General features: G+C 45.1%; 1 protein-coding gene across 2 annotated transcripts in view; it reads left to right on the top strand.

Moving 5' to 3' along the window:
• LOC121584531 (transient receptor potential cation channel subfamily V member 4-like) overlaps positions 1-22292 on the top strand; it is a 29649-nt gene continuing 7357 nt past the window's right edge. The window contains exons 1-5 of one of the 2 annotated variants that reach the window (XM_041900452.1): positions 1-2197; positions 9501-9564; positions 11044-11522; positions 14020-14204; positions 15390-15542. In XM_041900452.1, coding sequence (XP_041756386.1) covers positions 9556-9564; positions 11044-11522; positions 14020-14204; positions 15390-15542 — 826 coding nt within the window. In that variant the 5' untranslated portion in view covers positions 1-2197; positions 9501-9555. The remainder of the gene's footprint in view (positions 2198-9500; positions 9565-11043; positions 11523-14019; positions 14205-15389; positions 15543-22292) is intronic. The other variant, XM_041900453.1, reaches the window with a different exon arrangement.

The raw sequence follows: 22292 nt of genomic DNA, 5'->3' as shown, positions 1-22292 counted from the left end.
CCATTGGGACAATTCCAAGCAGTGATAATTGATCTCTATGGTTTTCTTTCTGGGGGAGTTGTGTGTGTGTGTGTGATCCGGTGTTGTCACACATCCAGTCTGCTCTTTTAAGATCTCATTTGAGTGCCTTTGCTTACCGCTCTTAATCAGTATGTTTCTATGACAACTGTTTTGTGGCTCAAACTTTCTTGCAGGGAATAGCTTTCAATAGGACACAAGTCTTTACATGGTGATTTGTGTTTGATTGTTACCAGGGTCGTGGTCACTAGGTAGAAAATGAAAGAAAACAGGGAGGAACTACCTCGACTTGTCCAATAAGAAATGCAAATGTTTGTTTTCTGACCCATTGCTAAAGGTTATAAAATGTCTGCCATTGCTTGCCCAAATGAACACGACCCCATTTTATAGAACAAAACTGCTCACCTGAACTGTTGAGTAGTCTGTAAACATTTCCGAACTGTTATTATTTTTCACCAAACAATTTTTTATATATATATTAATCTTACCCAGGTCACTTGGGTATTATTCTGTTTTGTAGGTACATTTTCATTGAGTTTATTAAACACGACTACATAGCTGCCAGTTTTAAAGTACTGTACAGTACTCTTTTAAAACTACTAACAGTAGAACTGGAGGATTAGATTTTGGTAATTGTTTGCAGTCACATCAGTAACCTATGCACTTTGAGAAAGTTTAGAGGATTGTGGTAAATTAATAATCAAAACCAAAAATGTGTTATTTATCTTTGTGTTTTCTCATGATATCTGAATAATATTATACAAATAGTTATTTTGTATTGATAAAATTTTTAACTCTTCTGGTATGTAATTTATTGAAAGCATCTACTTGAAAATATATTTTTTTCTTTTATATCTTTTAATTATTTGACTTTGGTAATGCAACTCTGTATCATTAGGAAAGTAAACTGTCATTTTTTCATGTGTTATTTGTTTTTGTTAAGTCCCCATCCTAAGATCTAATTCCATTGGTACAGCAACGTGATTCCTCAGTCTACATTTGTATGATTACATAAATGATAAATCTCACAATCAGAGACTACTGTCAAGTCAGAGGATGATTTGTTTTAAAAGTTTCATAGATTCAAACTTTTCATGATTCAAATAAGTATTTTTAAGTGTTAAAAAATTTGTTGAAAAGGAAATGTTTTATAACCATTACTTGTTAAGTCACATTGAAATCAATCCACCAGATGGTGACATTTCTACATCATTTATGTAATCATACAAATGTAATCTCACAATCATAATTTAGCGTTCAATATGAAAAAATAATAACAGTTCGGAAATGTTTACAGACTACTCAACAGTTCAGGTGAGCAGTTTGTCTTATTATCCACTTGGGGGTGCTACTGTGTTACTTTTTGGTGGTAGCCAGGATGATTTATTGCTGTATCTGTATGCATGTGATTTATAGCCAATTCATTGAATTTTATTATTCATTTAGAGAAACACCACAATATCATAAAGAAGTAAAAGAAGGTGGAGTCCTCTTGTGGGACTGACTGAGGCACTCCAGATTTATCCCAAGTATAAATATAGTAATTTACACACACTTAAGGGAAGAAAAAAACTAATGTTTTGATCATAATTGTGTTTTTGTTTTTTTTGACACAACTGAAAACTTGAAAGAGTTTCAAGGACAAGGAGTTGCTGGTCTGATGTGATGTCATTGGCATCCCCCCTTGCTGTTTAGGTCGTTGTTCTCTTCAGCCTTTCTTGCAGAAACAATAAAGGAGCAATAGAGGAGAACATAGAAAATCCCCCCGTCACCTATTGAGTTGTGCCTTTTTAAAAAGTAAATAAGGTGAAAGTGAGACTGGACTGCCACTTTAGGAGTAGTCCCTGTACCGGTTAGTCCGGTTAGTCCCCACCCAAATACGACCGTACCTTGTATGCGCGGACATGGAAACCGTTTGGTGGAAACCAGAGGACAGAGGCTGCTTTAGTGTAACTCGGCACACTGCCTGGAGGGCTGAATAATTATTGGACTAGGCTACACGTGAAATCAGATCACTTTTTCTCCCAAATAGTTGAAGAAAAAAGTAGCTAGTGTAGTAGACTACTAAAGTCGGGAGGAAGTCGATCCAAATGTTTTGTTCATAAACGTTTTTGAACTTTTCCTATTGTTAAGAATGAACAACTACACTGCACAAAATGTCCATTGATTATAGGACAAGGTAAGCATCAAAAGTTTTACCTAATTTAGGGTTAATTTATTTTCAACAGGGAGTAGGCTATTTTGTGTTTTTAACTGTATTTGAAGAACACTTTATGGAGATATTTATCCTATTGTGCCCATTTTCGGATGGACATTTCTGGAAACCATATTGTACAGTATAATAGTCTGGTTGCTGTATGTTTGAGTCCGTATGCTAGAGATCTTTAATTGATTATAATAGCCAACATTGAGCTGCATGTAATACTTTTTTGACAAATCGGAGCAATTTTTCTGTCGAATTTAATTTATAAAAATATTGAAGGTCTTGCTGGAAAATATGCCACACCATCTTTTAATTGCTTGTTATTGGAACTTTTTTGTTCAAAGATGGGCAAAGAAGCCAAAATATAACATTAAGACATTGCGGTTGTGAACATCTTCTCAGCTCATTCATCTATTGTTATGATGAAACCTGACAGTCAGGCGTGCATCAATGGGAATGTGAAACCTATTGTTAAATTGGGGGCTGTGGTTGAAACAACAGTGGAACTGTTTTGGCTAACTCCCATTTTCCCACAACCATTTGCACCCGGACAGACCCCCTTGCCTTCCCCAGTGGTCTGGGTCATATCCACTAAGTCAGTGTTTCCTAATCTGGGGTACTAGGTTGGGAAACACCCGAGCCACGGCCTGTTCACCCCTCTATCATCCAGAAGGCGAGGTCAGTACAGGTGCATCAAAGCTGGGACCGAGAGACTGAAAAACAGCTTATATCTCAAAGCCATCAGACTGTTAAATAGCCATCACTAACCGGCCTCCTCCCAGTAACCTGCCATGAACTTAGTCACTGTCACTAGACTGTTACCACCCGGTTACTCAACCCTGCACCTTAGAGGCTGCTGCCCTATGTACATAGACATGGAACACTGGTCACTTTAATAATGGAACACTGGTCACTTTAATAATGTTTACAAACGGTTTTACTCATTTCATATGTATATACTGTATTCTAGTCAAGGCCTATCCTATTTAACTATTGCTGTACATATACTATTCTATCCTATGTATTCTACAGATATACTACATATTCTATCCACATACTGTCCATAATGTCTATACATCCCATCACATACAGTACCAGTCAAAATTTTGGACACCTACTCATTCAAGGGTTTTTCTTTATTTGTACTATTTTCTACATTGTAGAATAATAGTGAAGACATCAAAACTATGGAAAATACATATGGAATCATGTAGTAACCAAAAAAGTGTTAACCTCTACGGGATCGGTGTCCCGTATACGGGACGGTTGAGCTAACGTGCGCTAATGTGATTAGCATGACTGTTGTAAGTAACAGCAAACTTTCCAGGACATCGACATGTCTTATATGGGCAGAAAGTTTAAATTCTTGTTAATCTAACTGCACTGTCCAATTTACAGTAGCTATTACAGTGAAAAAATACCATGCTATTGTTTGAGGAGAGTGCACAACAACAACAAAACTTATCACGGCAACTGGTTTGATACATTTACCTCTAAAGGTAAGTAATGTACTTACATTCAGTAATCTTGCTCTGATTTGTCATCCTAAGGGTCCTAGAGATAAAATGTAGCATAGTTTTGTTTGATAAAATCCATTTTTATATTCAAATGTAGGAACTGGGTTCTACAGTTTGAACCCCTGCTGTCTCTGGCTCCACACCCACCCCGCCCGGCCATCTAGATGTGTGAAAGTTAGTGTATAAGCTAATGATCCTTCGTGTATGACATTCCTGGGAGTGTGTAAACTTACATTTTGTATTACCATATCATTTTTGTATGTTCTCTATAGTTATGTACTTGAAAATGTATCAATTGACCATTTCGGTACATTTGGGCAGACTTGATACAAAATAGTCCAGTATTGCAATGCTTCACTGGATCAATCTGAAACTTTGCACACACACGTTGCGCCTTAACTGCAATATTATATTGTGGCCTTTCTCTTGCATTTCCAAGATGATAAAACAAAAAATAGAAAATGCATGTTTTTTTGTTTGTATTATCTTTTACCAGATCTAATGTGTTATATTCTCCTACATTAATTTCAAATTTCCACAAACTTGAAAGTGTTTCCTTTCAAATGGTATCAAGAATATGCATATCCTTGCTTCAGGTCCTGAGCTACAGGCAGTTTTATTTTGGTATGTCATTTTAGGCGAAAATTGAAAAAAAGGGTCAGATCCTTAAGAGGTTAAACAAATCAAAATATATTTTAGATTTTATATTCTTCAAAGTAGCCACCCTTTGCCTTGATGACAGCTTTGCACACTTTTGGCATTCTCTCAACCAGTTTCACCTGGAATGCTTTTCCAACAGTCTTGAAGGAGTTCCCACAATTGCTGAGCACTTGTTGGCTGCTTTTCCTTCACTCTGTGGTCCAACTTATCCCAAACCATCTCAATTGGGGTGAGGTCGGGTGATTTTGGAGGCCAGGTCATCTGATGCAGCATTCCATCAATCTCCTTCTTGGTCAAATAGCCCTTACACATCCTGGAGGTATGTTGGGTCATTGTCCTGTTGAAAAACAAATGATAGTCCCACTAAGTGCAAACCAGATGGGATGGCGTATCGCTGCAGAATGCTGTGGTAGCCATGCTGGTTAAGTGCGCCTTGAATTCTAAATAAATCACAGACAGTGTCACCAGCAATGCACCCCCACACCATCACACCTCCTCCTCCATGCTTCACGGTGGGAACCACACATGCAGAGATCATCCGTTCACCTACTCTGCGTCTCACAAGGTGAACTCTGCGTCTCACAAAGACACGGCGGTTGGAATCAAAAATCTCAAATTTGGACTTATCAGACCAAAGGACAGATTTCCACCGGTCTAATGTCCATTGCTCATGTTTCTTGGCCCAAGCAAGTCTCTTCTTATTATTGGTATCCTTTAGTGGTGGTTTCTTTGCAACAATTTGACCATGAAGGCCTGATTCACACAGTCTCCTCTGAACAGTTGATGTTGAGATGTGTCTGTTACTTGAACTCTGTGAAGCATTTATTTGGGCTGCATTCTGAGGCTGGTAACTCTAATGAACTTATCCTCTGCAGCAGAGGTAACTCTGGGTCTTCCTTTCCTGTGGCGGTCCTCATGAGAGCCAGTTTCATCATAGCGCTTGATGGTTTTTGCGACTGCACTTGAAGAAACTTTAAAAGTTCTTGAAATGTTCCGGATTGATGACCTTCATTTCTTAAAGTAATGATGGACTGTCGTTTCTCTTTGCTTATTTGAGCTGTTCTTGCCATAATATGGACTTGGTCTTTTACCAAATAGGACTATCTTCTGTATACCACCCCTACCTTGTCACAACACAACTGATGGGCTCAAACGCATTAAGAAGGAAAGAAATTCCACAAATTAACTTTTAACAAGGCACAACTGTTAATTGAAATGCATTCCAGGTGACTACCTCATGAAGCTGGTTGAGAGAAAGCCAAGAGTGTGCAAAGCTGTCATCATGGCAAAGGGTGGCTACTTTGAAGAAACTCTAAAATTAAATCTATTTTGATTTGTTTAACACTTTTTTGGTTACTACATGATTCCATTTGTGTTATTTCATAGTTTTGATGTCTTCACTATTATCCTACAATCTAGAAACAAAATTTGATTTGATTTGATTTAGGACCCCTGGGGGTAATTGGCCTATCCACAGGGGGTACTTGAGAAGACTCATTAGACCATAGGTTAACTGGTAAAATGCACATGAGGGGGTACTTCAGGGATACTCTTGACAGAGCAAAATGTACTTGGTGGTACAGTAACTGAAAAAGGTTGGGAACCACTGCACTAAATCCATGAGGATGATTAAGGAAGTCACATGGTTTTAAGGAGATCATTATCCTCAGTCTGACCCAGCTGACATGTCATCACAAATCATTCACCATTACTATTACCAATACATTGGTTTGTGTGAACGAGTGGAGGCTGGTGAAGGGAGGACGGCTCATAGTAATGGCGGGAATGGAATGAATGGAACGGTATGAATGATGTGTTTGATACAGTTCCATTGCATTAATGAGACAGTTCTCTGATTTAAAGTGACACCAGCCTCAAATGGTGTGAGCACAATAGTATTAGCCTGTTTTCGGACTCATTCTTCATTTGAACTCTAGAGAATGGTCTCAAACGCCTGGTGGATGACTCATTCATTTGTCACCCCTATGTTTAGAGAGTTTATCAACGAAAGCCTCTCTTCGTCCTGTTGTCTTTTTACCCTCCACAGTAGAAGTCCATTGGAGTGGAGAAGCCTGATAATCCTGTGTTGAGGTGGCCTGGAGGCACTCCTCTGTTTTCCCTGACTGGACCCCAGTCTCTCTGTTTGTGTTGCTCCTCTCAGAGGAAGAGTCTGGCTTTGCTTAGTTTACATTTCAACCCAATGTGCTGTCAAGGACATGCTACAGTTTGTTTGTGGTTTATACCAAGGATGTACAGTTAACTGCCAAAATAATAATAAATAATAATATGCCATTTAGCAGACGCTTTTATCCAAAGCGACTTACAGTCATGCGTGCATACATTTTTTTTTTTTTTTTTTTTGTGTATGGGTGGTCCCGGGGATCGAACCCACTACCTTGGCGTTACAAGCGCCGTGCTCTACCAGCTGAGCTACAGAGGACAAAATAAAGGAAACACTTGAGTAAATGAGAGATACAAAGTATATTGGAAGCAGGTGCTTCCACACAAGTGTGGTTCCTGAGTTAATTAAGCAATTAACATCCCATCATGCTTAGGATCATGTATAAAAAGCATAGGGGGTTTAAAGTGTGTGTGTGTGTATATATATATCTCAGTCAACAGATCTCAACCCAATTGAACGATTATGGGAGATTCTGGAGCAGCGCCTGAGACAGCGTTTTCCACCACCATCAACAAAACACCAAATGATGGAATTTCTGGTAGAATATACAGTTATCCTGTATAACACACTGTTAAAGGACATGCCTAGACAAGGTGACTACATTCCGGAGAATCCAGAATGATGACATAGCATTGCTGTCCTGTGTGTATGTGTGTGTGTGTTAGGGGTGCACGGGTCAGCTGTTTGTTTACCCGCACCCCTCCGCAATTGCTAATAACCCATCTGCATCGTTTTTTGCCTAATTTAGATAAGATCAAAACACATTTTATTTGTCACATGCGCCAAATACAACAGGTGTTCACCTTACCGTGAAATGCGTACTTACAAGCCCTTAACCATCAATGCAGTTTTAAGAAAATAGAGTTAAGATATGTTTCTGCTTATAATTTCCGACATTTTGGTAGGCTATTTGTTAGTCAACTTGTCTATAATTAGATACATGTAGCTTCTCTTCTGTCATGCCCCAGAAGACTAAATAAACCCCAGCTCACCAGAATAATGTCATAAATGATTGAATGAATGCTTCAATCTAGTTGACATCGGTAGTTTTTTTCTGTCGTCTGTGCTTCTTTCGCGGAGCAAAGACGTTTAGGAACACGGGAGAAAATGCAATAACAAAAAAAACGTGAAAGATTTTCTGTGCAAAATGTCCCAAAGAGTTTGATCAGTTGTAAGGAAATACGGTTGTAAGGTAATAGAAAGCTGTGAAAACGACCCAACATGTTTCTGATAAGATTTCAGTTCAGCTTGGATGGATATTTTGTGTTTGAAATACTATCAGCTTTTATGATGCTGATAAAGATAGCACCTCAACAGAGGGTCCCTAACTGCACATTCGCATTCTCTCAAGATGCTGAAATAAATAAATCATATTTATCCACTCCTGTTCCCAAGTCAAAATGTACATTTGGTGTATCAATTTACTACAAGAAATGCTTAATTAGGCAGGAGTTAATATTAAGACTATGTGAGAGGTTATAGACCTACAGTCAGTGTCCAGATTTTAGTTTCCATTTAACCCATCTGAACAGAAGGCTACAGTTCCCTTAACGTGTCATAGGATTATTTGAAGTCCATGTCTTGTGACTGTCACACATAACATAGGCACTGCTATCATCCTCTTTTACCACTTTACCAACTCTTTCCCAAACATTACTTTTCTGACCCTCCCTTCTCATTATTTTCAACTCTCCATTTTTCTCTTATTGAATTAGACTCTGACATTGTCATTTTTGCCTCAGTGGATCAACATTAACTTTTTCTGCCCGTTCCCAAAAGCTTTTAGCGATTGGCGCGTAGGCTATTTGCCGGTGTAAAGTTAGGCCCTAAAGTTTAGGCTTACACACTAATGCCAGATAGCCTAAAAATAATGAAAGAAAAACCTCAATGTAGCCTATAGGCCTAGACAATGTTCCCTCACATTTTTTGGGGCGCTGAGCAAATTTCAGGTCTGCTGAGCGCAAACTTGAACATTGTGAAAATTCTGTGCAAATTCCAGTGCACGTTTACTGTGAACACTGAGGCTGTACCCGCTTTAAGTTAGAGTTTTAACAGTGGCCATCTATGTTACTGTGGCTATTTGATCATAATGTAGGCCTACCAGAGTGGCCTACCATAAAAAACAATGGAGAAAATGCATCCCATAACATTTTAACATAGAAATAGCTGTTCTATCATTCAGCCTACAGTAGCAGCTAATGTGTGGTGTTCAATGTAGGCCTACATTCAATGAGACTTTTGAAATCATGGTTTTAAACGTTTTGAAATATCACAGTATCAACTTTGATGTAGCTTTCTTTTATGCCTGCTACGTTACTGCAGACACCGTCATATGAGCCACCCACACTCGAGGGAACATTGGGCCTAGATATAAATTGCACTAGATTAAATTATATGTATTTTTTTCTTTATTAATTATTCAACCCTACCGCCATCCACCCGCCCTTCATCCACACAATATTTAATGACCATAAACCGGTCTGCGGGTTATGAGTCAACCCGAACATCACAAGTGTGTGTGTGTGTGTATTTGTGCGGGCATGCCTGCGCACGTACATGTGTCTGTGAAAAGAAAAGGTGATGTGGCATAGTAAAGGCCTGATACAGAAGACATGACAAGACAAGCTGTATGGTTGATTTTGGCTGGAGACCTTAACTTGGGTTTCCAATGATTCCCCCACAGGATAAATCTGGTTTTGTCCACAGCAATATTTGGTAACCAGAACACCAACCACAAGACACATTTCACTCATAGTGGCAAATAGAGCAGTCTATGGAGTGACTGTGGACCAGAACCTCACCTCGCTGTGACACCCTTCTCTTTCATCAGTTTGCCCTGTCATGCTCTCCTGCCAGTCAACCCGTCTGTATTAATGCCAGTTGCCCTCAGTTTTTGGTCTAACACAGATTTTGTTTTTAGCGTCACTTCGAGTTTCCCCTGAAGAAGAATACAGCACCGCGGTGTGACATAAGGGATGAATGAGGTACAGAGGGGTTAAGTGTCCATCTGAATAGATCCCAGGACCCCAAGAGAACACACCTGGGTATTCCCTTAATTGAAGAGTCAAAGGTCTTCACCAGCTTTCTGTTTCTGTCATCTCCTTATCATCCTGAGTAGAAAATGCACTCTTTGGGGTGTAGCCATTCAGACTCTGTCAGGTGGTGATTGTTTGTTTCCCTGCTTGGAAAATAATCTGGGCCGTGTTCATTAAAACATTTCAACGTTTTAAAATGTTTTGCAATGGAAAACGAAAATGAGTGTTTCTTATTGGACCAGTCCAGGGAGTCCCTCCCTGTTTCAGTCAGTTTTCTTTCTTTCCGTTGGTGCCTAATGAACACAACAGTTTTTATTAACATCTGCAACAAAGAGGAAGAGTAATGTTATGTAACATTACTGGAATGGAGTAATGGGTTACTTGCATAAGGTACTTCAAAACAGTTGTTTATGTATAAGCCTATAATTATTTAAAATATAATGATTTCAAAACAAAGGTTCTTGCATTACAATGTGATGTAGAGTTTTGCCAAAGATATTGATGATGGCAGAAGAATGTCATTGTTTTATATTTTCATATTTCGTAATAGGAAATTAAGTGGTGCCTTGGTCTTTGGAGAAAATACTCTGTCATGACAATAGTGTCTTTGAAGTGGTCCTCTGTCATGTTCTCTGTCTGGTCAGTAAGCTGTTCTGTCTTGTCAGTAATCTCTTCTCTTTCTGGTCAGTAAACTCTTCTCTTTCTGGTCAGTAAGCTGGTTGGAAATTCAGAATCATCCCACTCTGTTCTCCAACCCCAAATTGAAAATTCCGGCACCACTTCCTTCACATGAGCTTTGGGCCAGGAAGTGTCTGGCAATACAGTGCTCAGTATTTACAGATTATGTTCCCAGGCTGCCAGCAGCTGCAAATGGCTGACTGGTGGACATCCTGTGCCATCAATGTTGCCCACAAGATGAGCAGGATGCCAGAGCTCTATCCACACACACCTGGGCTACAGTGAACTTTGACCAGGGCCCTTGGGGTAGAATCCCTGTTGTGCACTATATAGGGAATAGTGTGCCACTTCGGACATAGCCCTGGTTACTTCAGGATTAGGGCTACATACAGGAGAGTCACTTTTAGACATATATTTTCTCAGTCTCTTATACCAGCTGTGGTCAAAGGCTTATTTTATTAAAGTGACTGTTTTTAGTGTAATTAGTGATAGTTGTTCAGGGTTGTGTTCATGAAGCACCAGATGGAAGAACATTTACTGAAACAGGGAGGGACTAACTGGACCTTCTTGTTAGTTTTCTATGGCAAAAAAAATTCTGCTTGCGTGCCTTAATGTTCACGACCCAGGTCATTCACAGTTGAGTGAGACCAAATGCAAGGGATATGTTTGGACCACTGTTTCTCTCCCATGTCTTTGACCTATAGCCTGGGTGGAGTTATAACCTGCGTGTTTTACTGTGATGTGTTTTAGGGCCGCTCCACTGCCACTCTACTGAGAAGGTATCACGTCGCCATGACGGAGAAGGACACGCCTCCCTCGGCTGCGACCAAGGCTGCCCCGTCCTTGGGCTCAGAGGAGGGAGGAGGAGGTGGAGTTGGAGAGGGACAGCCTGATGCAAATAGTACCTACTCTGATCTATCGGCTTTGGCCAACCTGTTTGAGAGTCAGGAGGGCTCCCAGTCAACTCCGGACCTACCCCAGGACCCGGCTCAGGATCTAGCCCTGCCAGGCCAGCTGCAGCCAGGGGACGGCCGACAGAACCTCCGCATGAAGTTCCACGGTGCCTTTAAGAAGGGCATCGCCAACCCCATGGACTTGCTGGAGTCTACCATGTATGAGTCACCCGTGGTGCCCGGCCCCAAGAAAGCCCCCATGGACTCACTCTTTGACTATGGTACCTACAGTCCCACCAACAACAAGAAGCCACGCAGGAAGAAGCTCCTACGAGGGTGAGGAGGTACCTCTGTTTCTGTTTGAAAATGCAACTTATTTGTTATGGTGGCCACAGGGGTTCATGAGCACATGCAGAGGCATAGATTGTTAAACAACATGTAGAGTTAGGAGGAGCATAGTAGATCACTTCCAGGGTGCAGATGTGACCTACTGGGTTCGAACCCTGGTCTCCTGCACACCACAAAACTGTGTTAGCCCCCTGAGCTTAAAGCCTATATATCGGCTCGGGGAGCGAACGCAAGTCTTCAGGTGTCAGGCAAGGTTGTTCGTCATACAAATGTAATTTACCTAACTATATACTGAGTGTACAAAACATTAATATTGAGTTGCACCCAACTCTTTTGCCCTCAGAACAGCCTCAATTCGTCGGGGCATGGATTCTACAAGGTGTCGAAAGCGTTCCACAGGGATGCTGGCCCATGTTGACTCCAATGCTTCCCACAATTGTGTCAAGTTGGCTGGATGTTCTTTGGGTGGTGGAACATTCTTGATACATACGGGAAACTGTTGAGCATGAAAAACTCAGCAGTGTTGCAGTTCTTGACACAAAGCAGTGCGCCTGTCTTGCCCATTCGCCCTCTGAATGGCACACATACACAATCCATGTCTCAATTGTCTCAAGGCTTAAAAATCCTTCTTTAACTTGTCTCCTCCCCTTCATCTACACTGATAGAAGGTGACATCAATAAGATATCATAGCTTTCACCTGGATTCACCTGGTCAGTCTATGTCATGGAAAGAGCAGATGTTTCTAACGTCTTGTAGATAAACACCTAAAGTATGTGTTATATGTGAGTAAACAGTATGTACAGTGGGGAGAACAAGTATTTGATACACTGCCGATTTTGCAGGTTTTCCTACTTACAAAGCATGTAGTGGTCTGTAATTTTTATCATAGGTACACTTCAACTGTGAGAGATGGAATCTAAAACAAAAATCAAGAAAATCACATTGTATGATTTTTAAATAATTAATTTGCATTTTATTGCATGACATAAGTATTTGATCACCTACCAACCAGTAAGAATTCCGGCTCTCACAGACCTGTTAGTTTTTCTTTAAGAAGCCCTCCTGTTCTCCACTCATTACCTGTGTTAACTGCACCTGTTTGAATTCGTTACCTGTATAAAAGACACCTGTCCACACACTCAATCAAACAGACTCCAACCTCTCCACAATGGCCAAGACCAGAGAGCTGTGTAAGGACATCAGGGATAAAATTGTAGACCTGCACAAGGCTGGGATGGGCTAAAGGACAATAGGCAAGCAGCTTGGTGAGAAGGCAACAACTGTTGGCGCAATTATTATAAAATGGAAGAAGTTCAAGATGACGGTCAATCACCCTCGGTCTGGAACTCCATGCAAGATCTCACCTTGTGGGGCATCAATGATCATGAGGAAGGTGAGGGATCAGCCCAGAACTACACGGCAGGACCTGGTCAATGACCTGAAGAGAGCTGGGACCACAGTCTCAAAGAAAATCATTAGTAACACACTACGCCGTCATGGATTAAAATCCTGCAGCGCACGCAAGGTCCCCCTGCTCAAGCCAGCGCATGTCCAGGCCCGTCTGAAGTTTGCCAATGACCATCTGGATGATCCAGAGGAGGAATGGGAGAAGGTCATGTGGTCTGATGAGACAAAAATAGAGCTTTTGGTCTAAACTCCACTCGCCGTGTTTGGAGGAAGAAGAAGGATGAGTACAACCCCAAGAACACCATCCCAACCGTGAAGAATGGAGGTGGAAACATCATTCTTTGGGGATGCTTTTCTGCAAAGGGGACAGGACGACTGCACCGTATTGAGGGGAGGATGGATGGGGCCATGTATCGCGAGATCTTGGCCAACAACCTCCTTCCCTCAGTAAGAGCATTGAAGATGGGTCGTGGCTGGGTCTTCCAGCATGACAACGACCCGAAACACACAGCCAGGGCAACAAAGGAGTGGCTCTGTAAGAAGCATCTCAAGGTCCTGGAGTGGCCTAGCCAGTCTCCAGACCTGAACCCAATAGAACATCTTTGGAGGGAGCTGAAAGTCCGTATTGCCCAGCGACAGCCCCCGAAACCTGAAGGATCTGGAGAAGGTCTGTATGGAGGAGTGGGCCAAAATCCCTGCTGCAGTGTGTGCAAACCTGGTCAAGAACTACAGGAAACGTATGATCTCTGTAATTGCAAACAAAGGTTTCTGTACCAAATATTAAGTTCTGCTTTTCTGATGTATCAAATACTTATGTCATGCAATAAAATGCAAATTCATTACTTAAAAATCATACAATGTGATTTTCTGGATTTTTGTTTTAGATTCCGTCTCTCACAGTTGAAGTGTACCTATGATAAAAATTACAGACCTCTACATGCTTTGTAAGTAGGAAAACCTGCAAAATCGGCAGTGTATCAAATACTTGTTCTCCCCACTGTATGTGTTATATGTGAGTAAACAGTATGTATGTGTTATATGTGAGTATACAGTATGTATGTCTATGGTCCTACACAGTAAGACTGAGATGTCCTGCGATGAAGGTGTGGACCCTCCGGGCTCAGATCCACCCAAGGTGATGAAAGTGTTTAACCGCACGCTGCTTTTCGATGGCGTGTCACGGGCCGACCCGGAGGCCCTCTCAGGCCTGCTGGAGTACCTGCAGGGTCACGACAAGAGGCTCACCGACGAGGAATTCAAAGGTGAGATGATCCCAGTGGTGGTGTGGTGGGTGGAGCCCTCTGGTGCCAAATATCTCCTGTCTCAAATGAGCCTATGTCAGCTTTCACAGCCAAAGGCAGAAAGGTCGGAGGAAAAGAGAGAGTAAACAGACCTCCTCTCTTTCTGCCCCTAGGGGTTCAACTCTCTGTCCTCTGACTCGGTTATCTATCTCTGACCTATCAGTATCCCCCCTCCTCTCTTCCCTGTTGTTCTTGGTTCCAAACAGTAGGGAGAATGAAGCTACTGTGATGTCAGAGCTTTTGTCCTGCCAGAGGCGTGTCCAAGGACAGCTTCCTGTCGGCTGTGTGTTTGTGTGTGGATGAGGTGGGACTTTATAACAGAGAGCAGAGAGAAATCACAGCAAACTGTCTCCTCGGTGAAGAAAAGGACTAAAGTGGGCTTGACAGACTAGCTAAAAAACTCACAGACCTAAAGTCAACAATAGAAGCAGACAACTTACAGTACTTCAACGTTTGGTTTGGCTGTTCTGTTTCTCATGATTTTGAGATGTTTCCATTTTCATTGAAATGTCACGCTTGCTTCCCTTCCCTTTCCTTTGTTATCTTATCGCTAACGATTTATCACCGTTCTTTACTTCCTCTATTTTTGTGTATTCTGTGTCCCTAACCTCTTCCCCTTCTCTCAACTGGGAACCAGAGCCATGTATTTAGAGAGTTGGGGCAATGCGGTTTCTGCATTATGACACATTTACATGACACTTCAACATTCTATGGCAGCCATGTTAGCTCCCCAATAACATTACATGGGGAATATTTAAACAGTGCTATGTTACTGAATGTCTAGACTTAGAACAATATAAACAAATTCTAAAAGTTGGCCTAACTCTCTAAATATATGTATCTGCTGTGTTTCTCTCTATGTACAGTTCTGTGCATCATAAAGTTCACCTGTACTGCCGCACAGTGAAAAAACATTTCCTTCAAAGTGGATGTTACTGCTCAGTCAGGGGCATATTTCAGAAATAGTTTAGTAGCTGATTGCTTATGAACTTGGCGCTTGGTGTCACCCTGGCTGCAAGATAGTTTTTCACATTAACAATGCACTTTGCTGAAGCAAAGTATTTCGAAAAATTAATGCCCAGAACTGTACATGTCCACTCTGAGTATCCCTCCACCCATCCTTTTTTTGGTTGTATTTTCTTCCAGAACCTTCTACAGGTAAGACGTGCCTGCCCAAAGCCCTCCTGAACCTGTACAATGGTCAGAATGACACCATCCCTCTGCTGATGAACATCGCAGAGCAGACAGTCAACCTCCATGAGTTCATCAACACGCCCTTCAGAGATGTCTACTACAGAGGTGAGCTATCTACTGGTGATGGGAAGTTTGTGAACTGCACATCACCAGTCTCTACTCATGTTAGCGCTTCACTAAAACAGGGTCCTGTTCATTAGGCACCAAACGAACTGAAACAGGGAGGGACTACTATCTGGACTTGGCCAATAACAGATGCTCACTTTCGGTCTCCATTGCAAAATGTTTTTTTTTTTACGTTTTCTGTTGCGTGCACTAATGAACATGACCCAGTACTGTAGGATCATTTGACTAGGATTGAAGTAGATCCTATCCTTCTAATTGGATATTATCACAGGTACTGTATCTCCATCATATAATTAAATAATGTATCTATATGATCTCCATGTACCTGAACTGTACGGCCTACTATGCCCACATAGCCAGTATTACCTCCATACAAGCAGGCTTAATAGAGACGCCTTACCTACGCTGAGTCCTCCACTGCGCTGCTCCTCCTGTCACGGTTTCGGCCGAGGCTGCCTCTCTTCCTTGCTCGGGCAGGCTTCGGCGTTCGTCGTCTCCGGAATACTAGCTGCCACCGTTGCATGTTTCTATGTTCGTTTGCTTTTGTCTGATTGTTGTTACACCTGTTATCGTTTAGTGTAATTAGTGTCCTATAAGTTCTCGTTGTGTTTGTCTAGTGTTGTGTGTGATTGTTTTACTGTCGTGCGTTTTGCTGGACGTATTACTGTTTGCTCGGTTGAGCTGTTCTCCATTGTGTTGGAGTGTTTTGTCGCACCTGTGTAGTGCGCCCGTTTTGTTTTCGCCTGCGTGCGGAGTTTTCGCCTTCGGGCTAGTTTGTGCGTTTCTCTTGTGGATATTTCACTAAAGTCTTTGGACTGTACTTCTGCGTCCTGCGCCTGATTCCACCACCACACCCACCTACAGCATCACTGACAGAATCACACACCTGCTCGAATGGAATCAGCAGGAGCCGCAGCAGCACAGGCGATGCTGGAGGACAGGGTCCGCGAGCAGAATGACCAGATCCTGCGGATGGGGTCCGCCCTGCAGGAGGTGATCACCACCATCCGAGGCTCACCATCGGCAAGTCAGCCCATTCCCGCTCCGGAACCCAGAGGAGTTCGACTCTCGCTCCCGAGGGCCTACGATGGGACCGCTGCCGGGTGTCAGGGATTCCTTCTCCAGGTGGAGCTTTACCTGGCCACCGTGCACCCGGCGCCCTCGGGACACGAGAGCGTGTCCGCCCTGATCTCCTGCCTTTCCGGCAAGGCGTTGGAATGGGCCAACGCAGAGTGGAGGAGAATAGACGCTACCACCATCACGTACGACGAGTTCTCCCGCCGCTTCAGGGCGGTGTTTGACCATCCCCCGGAGGGGAGCGGCGGGGAGCGTCTGTTCCTGCCTCCGGCAGGGGAAGAGGAGTGCCCAGGAGTTCGCCTTGGAATTCCGTACTCTAGCGGCGGATGCAGGGTGGAATGAGCGGGCCCTCATCGATCACTACCGATGTAGTCTACGTGAGGACGTCCGTAGGGAGCTGGCCTGTAGGGACACCAGCCTCTCGTTCGACCAGTTGGCCGACATGTCCATCAGGCTGGATACCCTGCTAGCTACCCGCGGACGTCCCGAGGGGGGTCCGTCCATTTCACCCTCCAGCGCCTCCAAGCCGTGCCCCATGGAGCTCGGGGGCGCTGGCGCTAGAGAGAGGAGGGGTCGGATTACGAGGGGGTCCATCTCCTGCACCAACTGTGGTCGGGGAGGACACACCGCGGCTAGGTGCTGGGGATGGCCTCCTAGGGGAGAAGACGACAGGTCCCGCACTGGGGAGTCCTTCCAGGTGAGTAGGCGCCCCACTCACCCAGAGCTCTCTGTTGCACACTTCTGTATACCTGTGCGTTTTCCACAGGTAGCACCTCATTCCCAGCATAAGGCGCTGGTAGATTCAGGCGCGGCTGGGAATTTTGTTGATAAGACATTTTGTTTAGCCTTAGGGATTCCCCTTCTCCCTGTTGACGTCCCCTTCCCCGTTCATGCCCTAGATAGCCGTCCGTTGGGTGCGGGCTTGATCAGGGAGGTCACGGCGCCACTTAGGATGTGTGCGCAGGGGGGTCATCAGGAGATGATCCAGCTATTTCTGATCGACTCGCCTGCGTATCCGGTGGTGCTGGGCATGCCCTGGTTGAGTACCCATAACCCATCTATTTCGTGGCAGGAGAGGGCTCTGATGGAGTGGTCTGCCCAGTGTGTGGGTCGATGTTTAGGCGTTTCCGTAGGGGGCTACCTCGGTGGAGAGTCCAAACCAGGTGCCCGCATTGCACGTTCCCCCTGAGTATGGGGATTTGGCTATTGTGTTCAGTAAGTCGAGGGCGACGCAGTTGCCTCCCCATAGGCAGGGAGATTGTGCGATAGACCTCCAGGCAGGAGCTGCGCTCCCACGGAGCCATGTGTATCCTCTGTCTCAGGAGGAGAAGAGAGCTATGGAGACTTACATAGACGAATCTCTGAGACAAGGATACATACGGCCCTCCACTTCCCCTGCGTCCTCGAGTTTCTTTTTTTGTGAAGAAAAAGGATGGTGGGTTACGCCCGTGCATTGATTACCGTGGTCTCAATCAGATCACGGTGAAGTACAGTTATCCACTCCCGCTGATTGCGACCATGACGGAGTCATTGCACAGGGCGCGTTTCTTCACTAAATTAGATCTCAGGAGCGCGTACAACTTGGTGCGCATTAGGGGGGGGCGATGAATGGAAGACAGCCTTTAGTACCACCTCGGGCCATTACGAGTATCTTGTCATGCCATACGGGTTGATGAACGCTCCTTCAGTTTTCCAATCATTCGTGGATGAGATCTTCAGGGACATGCAGGGGCAGGGGGTGGTCGTGTACATAGATGACATTCTCGTGTACTCGCCTACCCGAGTCGAGCATGTGGCCCTGGTGCGCCGAGTGTTGCGGAGGCTGTTGGAGCACGACCTGTATGTCAAGGCAGAGAAGTGTCTGTTTTTCCAGGAGTCGGTCTCCTTTTTGGGTTATCAGTTGTCTGCGTCAGGGGTGAAGATGGAGGTAGACCGGGTGTCAGCCGTGCGTAATTGGCAAACGCCAACCACTGTGAAGGAGGTGCAGCAGTTTTTGGGGTTTGCGAATTACTACCGGAGGTTTATTCTGGGTTTTGGACAGGTGGCAGCTCCCATAACGTCTCTTTTGAAGGGGGGTCCGGTGCGTCTGCAGTGGTCAGCCGAGGCGGACAGGGCGTTTGGGAGGCTGAAGGACCTGTTTACCTCGGCCCCGGTGCTGGCGCATCCGGATCCCTCTTTACCATTTCAGGTAGAGGTGGACGCGTCAGAGGCCGGTATAGGAGCCGTGCTTTCGCAACGGTCCGGCGCGCCACCTAAACTCCGTCCCTGTGCTTTTTATTCCAAGAAGCTCAGTCCGGCGGAGCGAAACTATGACGTAGGGGACAGGGAGCTGTTAGCCGTGGTACAGGCCCTAAAGGTGTGGAGGCACTGGCTTGAGGGGGCTCAACACCCTTTCCTCATTTTGACGGACCACCGTAACCTGGAGTACATCCGGGCAGCGAGGAGGCTGAACCCTCGCCAGGCGAGGTGGAATATGTTTTTGACCCGGTTCACATTTAAGATCACGTACATCCCTTGGTCACAGAACGGTAAGGCAGACGCACTGTCTCGGCGGTATGACACAGAGGAGAGGTCCGTGGAGCCCACTCCTATACTGCCGGAGTCTTGTCTGGTGGCACCGGAAGTGTGGGAGGTCGATGCTGAACTCGAGCGGGCGTTACGCACCGACCCTAGTCCACCTCAATGCCCGGAGGGTCGGAAGTACGTTCCGCTCGAGGTTCGGGATCGATTGATCTATTGGGCTCACACGTCACCCTCCTCTGGACACCCTGGTATCGGCCGGACAGTGCACTGTCTTAGTGCCAAGTACTGGTGGCCCACGTTGGCGAGGGATGTGAGGGTTTATGTTTCCTCCTGCTCGGTTTGCGCCCAGTGTAAGGCGCCTAGACATCTGCCTAGGGGTAAGTTACTACCCCTGCCCGTTCCACAACGACCATGGTCTCACCTCTCGGTGGATTTCCTCACTGACCTTCCTCCTTCACAGGGGAATACCACTATACTGGTCGTTGTGGACCGGTTTTCTAAGGCCTGTCGTTTGCTCCCTATGCCGGGCCTTCCTACTGCCCTGCAAACTGCCGAAGCACTATTCACCCATGTGTTCCGGCACTACGGGGTACCCGAGGATATTGTGTCTGATCGAGGTCCCCAATTTACCTCCAGAGTCTGGAGAGCTTTTATGGAGCGGTTGGGGGTCTCGGTGAGCCTCACCTCGGGTTACCACCCGGAGAGTAATGGGCAGGTGGAACGTGTGAACCAGGATGTGGGTAGGTTTCTTAGAACATACTGCCAGGACCGGCCGGAGGAGTGGGCAAGGTACGTTCCCTGGGCCGAAATGGCCCAGAATTCCCTACGCCATTCCTCCACTAACCTAACCCCTTTCCAATGTGTGTTAGGTTACCAGCCGGTTCTGGCACCTTGGCAGCAGAGCCAGATCGAGGCTCCTGCGGTGGATGAGTGGGTGCGGCGCTCGGAGGAGACATGGAACGCTGCACACGTCCACCTGCAGCGGGCCCTCCGTCGTCATAAGGCGAGCGCCGATCTCCACCGCAGTGAGGGACCGGTGTACGCACCTGGTGATCGAGTCTGGCTCTCTACCAGAAACCTGCCCCTCCGCCTGCCCTGTCGGAAACTGGGTCGGCGGTTTGTAGGGCCATTTAAAGTCCTGAGAAGATTGAACAAGGTGTGTTACAAATTACAACTACCTGTTGAGTATAAAAGTATTAACCCCTCGTTCCATGTGTCTCTTCTCAGGCTGGTGGTAGCTGGCCCACTCCAAGAAAGTGAGATCAGGGAGACTCCTCCGCCCCCATTGGACATCGAGGGGGCACCGGCGTACTCCGTGCGGTCCATCTTGGATTCGAGACGTCGGATGGGGGGTCTCCAATATCTAGTGGAGTGGGAGGGGTACGGCCCGGAGGAACGGTGCTGGGTGCCGAGGAGAGACATTTTGGACCCGTCTCTCCTGACGGAATTCCATCGTGGGCACCCGACGCACCCTGCTCCGCGTCCTCCTGGTCGTCCCCGAGGCCGGAGTCGGCGCACGTCTGGAGCCGCGCGTCAAGGGGGGGGGGGGGTACTGTCACGGTTTCGGCCGAGGCTGCCTCTCTTCCTTGCTCGGGCAGGCTTCGGCGTTCGTCGTCTCCGGAATACTAGCTGCCACCGTTGCATGTTTCTATGTTCGTTTGCTTTTGTCTGATTGTTGTTACACCTGTTATCGTTTAGTGTAATTAGTGTCCTATAAGTTCTCGTTGTGTTTGTCTAGTGTTGTGTGTGATTGTTTTACTGTCGTGCGTTTTGCTGGACGTATTACTGTTTGCTCGGTTGAGCTGTTCTCCATTGTGTTGGAGTGTTTTGTCGCACCTGTGTAGTGCGCCCGTTTTGTTTTTGCCTGCGTGCGGAGTTTTCGCCTTCGGGCTAGTTTGTGCGTTTCTCTTGTGGATATTTCACTAAAGTCTTTGGACTGTACTTCTGCGTCCTGCGCCTGATTCCACCACCACACCCACCTACAGCATCACTGACACCTCCTGCACAAAGAGCCCACACATCCTGGGCTCTGGCCCAACACAGGGCTTCTCTATGGGGCTTCTATTTACAGAGGAAGGGTGGATAATATGGCTGTTACACCTCAAAGATGTGCCCTTACAGCTTTGGCATTTGTTGGAAACAGTAGTGCAGGACACCTGTTTCTTCTATTCACTGTCTTAGGTCTAAGCCCGTTAGCCCTCCTGTGTAAAATACTGTCACCCTATTCTCCCCAATCAAGATGCACAGACCACCTGTCCTGTCCTGAAGCACCTCAGTATGTTGGCGTTGTTAAGATTTTCTGTTAAAATGGGATTTGGCCAGGATGTCTCACATTGCGTGAGTCTGAAATGCCCCATAGTGGTCTGGTCAAAAGTAGTGCACTATATAGGGAATAGGATGCCATTTTAGACACAGCCATAGTCCACCTCCACACAGTACTGAAGTAGTAGACAGATGGCCATGGCAACCATATGTCTCCTTACTGTTGGCACAGGGGCCCTTTAATGAATACACAAGCCAGAAGGAATGTGTTTATGGCTGTATGCCTGTGTGCTCTGACTATTTACAGCTCGGTCACTGCAGAAGAACTCGGGTCTCCTTTGTTAACCTAAGAGAAAAACATACACATTTATTTATATGATACTGGGAGTTAGTGAATGTGGTATCACCTTGGCTACAACAATAACTTTGTCCTCTGAAGCGTGGATAGGAAAGGTAAGCGGTTGAACATCTCCATTCCAGGCTTGGAATGGAGATGTTGTTTGTGTCTTTGTCAGACACCGCTAGTCAGTGCACCTTTCCTCATTGCTCAAGGTGGGACTCAGTAGACAGTGAGAGACCAAATTATCTAATTATCCCAATTCGACCACTTGTCCCCTTTACCCTATGTGTTGACCAGTACCGGTGCATGAGTAAAATCACTGGGGAAGCCAAGCCCCCCTTCCCGAAAACGACATATTGCAACCTATGTGTTGTGATAATATCGTTGTTTGCTCTTTAACCTGTTAATTAATATGCCTTGCAACCGTGATATATAGGCCTAAAGGCCGAGACAATAAGAAGACACAACCGCACCTTTGTTTTATCACAAAACCGGATAGCAACCTCTGTCCAGTGAAGTTAACATTA

Source organism: Coregonus clupeaformis, chromosome 16 (assembly GCF_020615455.1).
Source record: "Coregonus clupeaformis isolate EN_2021a chromosome 16, ASM2061545v1, whole genome shotgun sequence".
In the NCBI taxonomy this organism is placed as follows: Eukaryota; Metazoa; Chordata; class Actinopteri; order Salmoniformes; family Salmonidae; genus Coregonus; species Coregonus clupeaformis.
The sequence above is the reverse complement of the archived record's forward strand: the minus strand, read 5'-3'. Positions and strand labels throughout refer to the sequence as shown.